General features: G+C 36.4%; 1 protein-coding gene across 2 annotated transcripts; it reads left to right on the forward strand.

Moving 5' to 3' along the window:
- Positions 1-172: 172 nt before the first annotated feature.
- On the forward strand, positions 173-5680 carry LOC130733810 (NAC domain-containing protein 54-like). 2 transcript variants are annotated; one of them, XM_057586082.1, is made up of 7 exons: positions 173-305; positions 530-768; positions 1936-2213; positions 2950-3297; positions 3624-4070; positions 4327-4402; positions 4603-5680. In XM_057586082.1, exons 2-7 carry the CDS (start codon positions 612-614, stop codon positions 5241-5243), a joined length of 1947 nt encoding a protein of 648 aa, XP_057442065.1. In that variant the 5' UTR covers positions 173-305; positions 530-611; the 3' UTR covers positions 5244-5680. The 2 variants fall into 2 exon arrangements, with proteins under 2 accessions (XP_057442065.1, XP_057442064.1); XM_057586081.1 differs by having other exon boundaries at positions 4540-5679.
- Positions 5681-8664: the final 2984 nt, after the last annotated feature.

Raw genomic sequence — 8664 nt, forward strand, 5'->3', positions numbered from 1 at the left:
TGATATATTAATTAGTGTAATATGATTTACTAATTCAGGCTTGATTTCAAAGATATCAGGAATCCACCCATTTGATCGAAAAAACAAATGAAAAGTACTAAAAAGAAAAAGAAAAGACACAATGAGGGTGACACATTGATTACTTTTTCTTTCCAATTGCATTCTTCTCTCTCTTGTTCTCTTTTTGTCTTCTTTATCAAAACCCCAAGCAAACCCCACATTCCACCCCTCTCCTCTTGTCTTGCTCTCTTCATCACCTCCCTGTGGTTCATTTTCTCTCCTTTTGGATCTTCTTCTTCCCTCAGGTCTCTCTCTCACTCGATCTCTATATAATTATATACATGCATAGTAATAGTATGTATGTATGAATGAAAAAAGATGTTTATGTCTATTTTAATTAAGTTACTAATTAATATGGTTGTTTTGAGACGATTTTAACTTATATATTCATGCATGGCAGGGTTTGATTTTGTATAATTTGGTGATTAATTATTACATATTGAGACTTAATTTGTGTATTGTGTGACAGGTAGTTGCAGCTGATTGATATAATATCATCTATATATTAAGAGGAAGAAGGAGATCCAATTATCCAAAGTAATAAAATAAATATGGCACCTGTTTCATTGCCTCCTGGTTTCAGGTTCCACCCTACTGATGAAGAACTTGTTGCTTACTACCTAAAGAGGAAGATTAATGGCCGTAGGATTGAGCTGGAGATCATACCTGAAGTTGATCTCTATAAGTGTGAGCCATGGGACTTGCCAGGTATATATGTAAATAGAATTAAGCTCATCAACATTTTTCTCATTTTCTCATGCATGGATAAGTTGCTTTTAAAAATTGATATCATGGAGATATAACTAAAAACCTCGACTTTATTATTTTTAATTTGTGTTTACTAATTGGTAAATCATCACTTCATTATGATTTGCATCTTTAAAAGGTGGCAAGACACCCGATTCTTTAGCTATATATAGATTGCGATCCTTTATTCATTGATATGGTGAAACACATACTTGCTTTCTTGGTCAAGTATATTTTTCTGCTTTAACATAAAATATTTGATTAAGGCTAATTAATCTTTATATCGTGGAAAGGATTGTACTTAAGATTTCTAGAGAGGGTTAATAATGGTCCATTCACCAGCTTTAGGGTTCCTGTTGTGACCGTCGACCAGATTACAAATGAGACAATGGTAGATTCCCTAAGTCAAAAAAGGGTAAACTTATAAAGAAAGGGATTACACTGTGGCTACAAGATATATAATTCACTTATACACGGTTCCATGCATGCACATGCATAGATATGCATTTCTTACAATATATTCTCCTATTTGCAATTACTTTTGCCCGGTTCATTTGCTTTATCACCTAACGAATTTGACATGAAAACATGGTGATTAACTATAATGAAACTATTCAATGAAATATGGGGAAAAACACAATAGAATAAATAACTAGTGGTGCCACTTTTGCAGACATATATTTGTGAGATCTGAGTTCTTTGCATTAGGAAAATTCTAAATTCATGCATATAATATAATTAAGTAACATTGTTTTATCAAAGATCGGATAATCATGTGTTTCATCAAGATCAGAATTGAGCCGCCAAAAATTCGTTAACGGTATGAATTTAGAAGTTCTCTCTTGACTTCAAGAAATTCAAATCCTTTAACTTGAGATTCTTAATCATTGTAAGAACTATATATGAATTCTAGCATGCACCATGGAGTAATTATGCATTAAGTTAAAGAAATAGTTGTGGATTAGCAAATAAATTAGAGGCGAAAAAACAATTATATCTCTAATTTCCTAACTAATCAATAGTGATTTCCTATCATGTATTCATGTATATCAACAGTGCAGTACTACACTATGTGCATATAACTAATTTGAAGGCTCTTTTGGTCATGATGATGAGTTATTATTACAGGGAAGTCGTTGTTGCCAGGAAAAGATATGGAGTGGTATTTCTTTAGCCCTCGTGATAGAAAGTACCCAAATGGATCAAGAACTAACCGTGCAACCAAATCTGGGTACTGGAAGGCTACAGGGAAGGATCGAAAAGTAAATTCACAGGCTCGAGCCGTGGGAATGAAAAAAACCCTAGTTTACTACAGAGGAAGAGCACCTCATGGCTCTCGTACAAATTGGGTTATGCATGAATATCGCCTTGAAGAGAGGGAATGTGAAACCGCTTCAGGCTTGCAGGTTCACAAATAGCTCATCTTCTTCATTTTTTTCCTCTTCACTTCAGTCCTTACTTTTGTTCCATTCATTATCCTTCATATATAATGGAGTTAATTATATATCAACAAAGCCTAACACACAATTGGTAAATACCGAACTGTTGGAGGGAAAATTTTGCCGATAAAAAAAGACTCTTTTAAGCATACATCTCTAGCTATCGATAGGGAAAACCCGCGCAAACACACAAATTAAATTAACTGTCAACATTTTCCCTTTATAAAATATCTCTACATTAAAGCACTTCAATATTGGACCATATTAAAAATTAATTCATCCATAAACCATGTTTTTATTTGTTGTAAAATGCAACATTTAGTATGCTATTACTTATTGTAAATATGCTTCTTCTGTCTTAAAATAAATTTGCAAGGTTTCCTAGATTTTTTCTTATCACATGATAGAGGGATTTTACACTATTAATTATTTAGAAAAATGATTAAGGGCTATCGCGCATAGTGCAAACCGACTTTAAAAACACTTAAAATTAAATGATAAATGAAGAGAAAAGAGAAATAATAATTATATATTGAAAAGAGAAAAAAAAAGTGTTTGTGAGGTGTCTAGTAAATATTATTCTTCTAATAATCCCAATGCATTCTTTTCTTGCCGATATTGCTACCAAGATTTATAGCCAGTGCTTTTGACTTTCAGATTCTTCATGTTGACTTTCTTTCTATTTGGGAAAATATACTTTCAGGATGCATATGCTCTTTGCCGTGTGATCAAGAAGAGTGAAGTGATTGCACCAAAAGTTGGAGCTTACTGTGCTAGCATAACCAGCCAAGCTAACCAGATTACAAGCGATCAGTCATCAAGCATTGAGCTATATTCTGAAGGAAGGGGTGAAGATTTAGATAGCTCAAATTATTTGATGCCAATTGATACTTTCTCACACCACAATATGGGAAATGAGTCTTCTCTCAATATCAATAGTGGGACAAGTCATCATGGGAATTGGCCACCCTTCTCATCAGAAGACTCATTATTTAGTCTTCCAACTTCTTCATTTCCTAATTATGGAGCCATTACATACCCTCCATCCAAGGTAAGCAAAAACTTATCAGAACATATACTTGAATATCAACAACAATAGTGATTAGGGGCATCTGCAAAGTGCGGACATCCAACAAACACCCCAATCATATTTGGGAAACTAGTTTCCAAATGAAATTTGCTATATAATAACTAGTTTTCAGAAACTAGTTTCCGGAAGTTACGTGTAAAATTACATTCCGGGAACGAGTTTCTGGAATGTAATATTTTGGGATGTCTGGTGTGTGCACTGTGCGGGTATACACAAATGTTATTCTATAAACAAAGAACTGAAATTTAAATGTTTAACATTTGTTTAACATGAGATTTGATTTGCAGGTGGATATAGCTCTAGAGTGTGCAAGGATGCAACATAGGTTTACTCTGCCACCTTTGGAGGTGGAAAACTTCCCTCAAGTTGGAATCTCTGAGATGCAGATGACACAAACATATGGTGCCATGCAAAGAGCTGAAACTGATATCTTGCAGGAAATTCTTTCAGTTGCTCATGCTTCTCAGGATTTGATGAATCACCAGCACTCCAGCTACTCACAAGCATGGGGTGGCAATGAAAATTATGCTTCTCATGAAGGTGATTTTACTTTCATGGCTGGAACTAACTACAATCACATAAATGACATGAGCTCCATGAGCTATTCTGACAAAACATGGGAAGATTCAAACACAAGATCAATAGAGATTGGTGATGTGGGTGAGGAGTTTAAGGCAGGGAGGATGGTAGAGAATTTAAGATGGGTTGGAATGTCAAGAGAAGATTTAGAAAAGGTATACTAATACTTACTTTTTCTGGTTTCATTTGTATATAAACATTAGCTCATTTAAGATTTTATTCCAATGTTAAAACTGCATTGGTTGAATGAAGGCCAAGACCCAAAAATAGATTTGATGTATTAACAGAAAATTAAAAAATTTCACTTAATAGATTGAGAATACAGTAATATTGCTAATGGCTCCTAATATATATGTTAATACAGTAATAATGAATAAGTCTTTATGATTGATAATCTGCTAAATTGGATAGATGGAAGAACAAAAGATTGTTCCAATTGAGGATATTTCAAGCTTCCAAACAATCAGGGAAGAAAATGAGGTGCAAGGTACTAAAAAGTCACATCATACATGACTGCCTTTTCTGTTCTTTTCATTTTTTGCCAAAATGGTCATGTTCATGTTATCTTTTAGCTCTTCTTTTCAGTACCTTAACAAAATTAACAATTGTTTTTATTTACATCAGAACCTGAGAAAAACAATAGCAGCAAAGAACACAATGACACTGACATCAATGATTTCTCATTAGGCTTCATCAATGATGGTGACCCCAGTGAGAATTTCATAGAAGATGGTAATATGGATGATGATTACTCAAGTTCTCCAAGCTTTGAGGTTGTTGAGGAAACAAAGGTCAGTCATGGAATGTTTGTTTCAACTGGTCAAGTAGCCATGACACTCTTTCACCAAATAGCTCCTTCGCAAACCCTCAAAGTACACCTCAATCCAGCAGTTATGGAAAAAAATAAACATTCTGTAGAAAATGCAGAGGCACAAATGATGCTAATGGAGAACAAAGGGTCCTTGTTTTGGAAGTTCAAGAGCTATGTTATGGGGAAGCTAACGAAGTCATCAAAGACAATAGCAAGTGTGGTTGTATTTGTCTTTGCACTTCTGTTGATGCATTGTGTTTATTTGAAGCAAGAAGTGGAAATTTGGAAACCAGAACCTGAGGATATGAAAGATAAATCCTGTGTTAGTGTTACCACCATGAAGAGAATGAAGCAATCATCTGAGATAGTCAAATGGAATGAATCAAAAGAGGTTTGGTTTGTTGGCATCAAGAGTGAGAAAGGATTAAGTGCAGTCTTGAAGAAAATGGGCATTTTCTTCACCATATCCTTAGCTCTTTGTACCATGTGGGCTAACCACATCATAGTTAACCCTTGATCTCCTAGTTCATTTATTTTTGTCTCTAACTTAAGGAGTTTTAGTTTGAGAAGTCTGAAACTTTGCTTCTCTGAGTTTAGTAGGACACTTATCTATCCAGATACTCATTATATCTAGTTTGACAGTTATTTCATTAAGCCATAATTGTACTCAATCATATGAATAGAAACGTTTATCTTTGATTCACCTGTGAGGCTGTGAACTAAACCTGAAGAATACAAGGTAGGAAGCTTCCATGAAGGTTCAAATCAGAAGACTACTTTCAGAATGATCATTAGAAAGCTTGACAACCAATCTAGATGGGCAATTGCACAAACTTCATGTAAAGAATGCTTTTTGCCATGGTGATCTCAAAGAAGAAATTTACATGGAATCCATCAGGATACATAATTTTCATTCAAATAAGTTGAAACAAGCTTTGTGTGGGTTGACTATAGTTTGAGAGAAAATGTTAGAAAATTAATCAATTCATTGAATCAATTATGAATACAGAGAAATGCTGCTGTAAAAAGCAGTTGATAACTCAGAACTAATATCATAACTAAGACTGATAGATACAAAGTAACAAACTGTAAATGACAAGGAAGAGAAAAGATACAATGCAACACAGCTTACAACAAAACTGATAAAACCACAAACATTCATCTCTAGTATCCCCTGCAAGATCAAGGAGAGTGTGCAACAAGAGAACTATGGTTAGTCACATTGAAGGAATAATAGATGCATCAGCATAGAAGTTAGGAAGCAAGCTAGTTCTACAAGGTGGAGAAGTAAAAGGGGATACCAATAAACACTATATCTCGTAGATTCGTTTGGGGTGGTGAGTCTAACTTAGTCAGAAGACAGAACCTGTAGTCGATGATGGCAATAGAAAAATCTTCCAAGTTAGAGATGACGTACTGACAATCAAGAGAAAATATACAATGGAACACAACTTAAAATAAATCTAATACAACCACAAACATTTATCTCTAATAGAAACATCCCCTTCGATTATGGTCTGGACGATTTAGTCTTGGTATGAGCAAATATGCTTACCATCGAAGCAGTTCAGATCATACATTTTTTTTAAAGCACAAGAAAGGAAATGTGGCTGCTCTTATAGTTTATGTTGATGAAATGATTATAACAAGGGATGGTGTAGAGAAAATTTCAAGGCTTAAAAGTAAATTGTCAGTCAAAATTGAAATGAAGGACCTGGGTGGACTTAAAAATTTAGTAGAAATAGAAGTGGTAAAATCACTAAAATAAATATTCCTCCAAAAAAAAATAAGTGTTTTATCTATTGGCAATGGTGAGACTATTGGATTTCAAACTAGGAAATACACTAATTGTTGATAATCATGGTCTCAGGATGTATTCAGATCAAGTGCTAGTTGACAAAGGACGATACCAAAGGCATAGTGGGTAAGCTTATTTGTTTTTCTCATACTCACACAGAGATTGTTTATGTTTGGAGTGTTGTAAGCCAATTCAAGCACTGACACTGTCCTAGTGAAGCCTATATGGGTGCAGTAATTTGAATTCTCTGTTATCTAAAAGATTCACCAGTGATAGGGTTACAGTTCACTAAGAACAGCCATTTGAATATCTGATAGAGTGAGTTTTAGGCCAGCTATTAATAAAGTGTATTCTGGAAGGCCTAAAAAGGCTGTATTGGAGAGTGGTCCGGTTGTACATGGCCAGTAAGTTGGGTTTGGCCTGTATTAACAGGTCTTTGTAATGAGCAGGTTAGTTAATTAGTTAGTTTTTGAAGGAAACTAGCAGAGTAGGGATTCTGTTGTAACTGTCAGTCGTTACCTCATGTAGTCAGTTAGCAGTTTGTTAATAAAGGGGGGAAGGTGGAAAGGGGAACTTCCTGTTGGAAGGTATTCAGTGGGAGAGTGATAAGATTAAACCTCCTTTGATCCAAGTTTATCGCCGGAAAAAGAAGAATTTCAGGTCTGGAACCACCATGGGGGGTGGCGCAGCCACTACTGTGGCCATGGAGACTGCTGAGCAGCCAAAACAGCAAGGAGAGAGGGGAAATACGAATTTGGCAGATGGATAGGGGCAGTTACCAGTCTGTAGTTATTAGGAGTCAGCAGTTATTATGTGTGTATGTCAGTTTGAATTCAAAATAGAAACTGCACTATGCAGTTGTATAAATAATAGATGTAGCCTATTAGATGATCATCCAGGAAATTATAAGTTTGGTAGTATGGAGAGAACAGGCTCTCGAACTCCTTCTGTATTGTACTATTTCCAGTAGAGATTCTTCATCTCTGCAGTATCAATAATAATTATCCATTATTCTATTCCCCTATCTTATCATTTTGGTATCAGAGCCTTCCACCATGTCTCTGAGCTGCAAACGAGCGGTGCGGGTGGTGACGCCGGCATTGCAGTGTTCGCCCGGGACTAGTCGTGGGGCTAGTGCACAGCCAGCCCGCGTGGGCGCCGGGGCTGCGGAGCGTGGTGGGATGTTAGGACCCCATTGCAAGGTATGGGACTTGAGTCCCACATTGGAAGTATGGGATTCTAATGTGGGGTTTATAAGGTCTTGGGCTCTCCAACTACAACAGCTAGCTTTTGTGGTGTGGTTCTCCCAAGGTTCTTATCAATGGTATCAGAGCACCATCCAGGTGCTGTGGTACTTAAGTGGTTCACTTTATAAATGGGAAAAACTCGTTCTGAAGCCAGTCAAGATCCAATGGAGCGGATGCAAGAAATTATGGAAATGTTGCAGATTGATCGTCAACAAGCACAGGCTGATCGTCAACAAGCACAGATTGACCGTCAACAAACTGATCAACGAATTCAACGTTTGGAAAATATGATGGAGACGTTCATGCATCGGGACGACCTTGGCTCTCAAAGAGACAATCATGAACAGAGCATTAAGCGCCCAGGACAGGAAGAAGAGTCTAACTGTGATAACACTTCTGCACGTTGGCGGAAGTTGGAGGTTCCAGTTTTTGATGGTGTTGTTGATGCCTATGGTTGGGTTCATAAGTTGGAAAGGTTCTTCCAAATTCGTGGAGTTCCAGAGGAGGGGAGATTGCAGGCGGTTCTGGTGGCACTGGATGGAAAAGCTCTATCATGGTTTCAATGGTGGGAAGGTTGTCATCCTCACGCAGACTGTGACACTTTTAAGTTGGCAATTCTGAAGAGGTTCCAAGTTTCAAGTACTCTCAATCCCTTTGCTGCTTTACTAGCCCTTAAGCAAGAAGATTCGGTGGCGGAATTTGTGGAACAATTTGAGAAATTTGCCGGCATGTTGAAAGACATTGATGAAACACACTTAATGGATATCTTTGTGAATGGTTTGAAGGAGGACATAGGTGCAGAAATTAAACTTTATGAACCAACAACCTTATCCATCATGGTCCAAAAGGTTTTAATGATTGAGCAGAAAAATCTTGCAGTTAGTAAGGTTCAT

Source organism: Lotus japonicus, chromosome 1, assembly GCF_012489685.1.
Source record: "Lotus japonicus ecotype B-129 chromosome 1, LjGifu_v1.2".
Classification (NCBI taxonomy): domain Eukaryota; kingdom Viridiplantae; phylum Streptophyta; class Magnoliopsida; order Fabales; family Fabaceae; genus Lotus; species Lotus japonicus.

Excerpts from the sequence above, each read along its gene's own strand:
- LOC130733810 (XM_057586081.1), top strand. The coding sequence starts at position 612 with ATGGCACCTGTTTCATTGCCTCCTGGTTTCAGGTTCCACCCTACTGAT. Across the intron at positions 769-1,935 it reads TGAGCCATGGGACTTGCCAG|GGAAGTCGTTGTTGCCAGGA; the intron begins GTATATATGTAA and ends TTATTATTACAG. Across the intron at positions 4,403-4,539 it reads GGAAGAAAATGAGGTGCAAG|AACCTGAGAAAAACAATAGC; the intron begins GTACTAAAAAGT and ends TATTTACATCAG.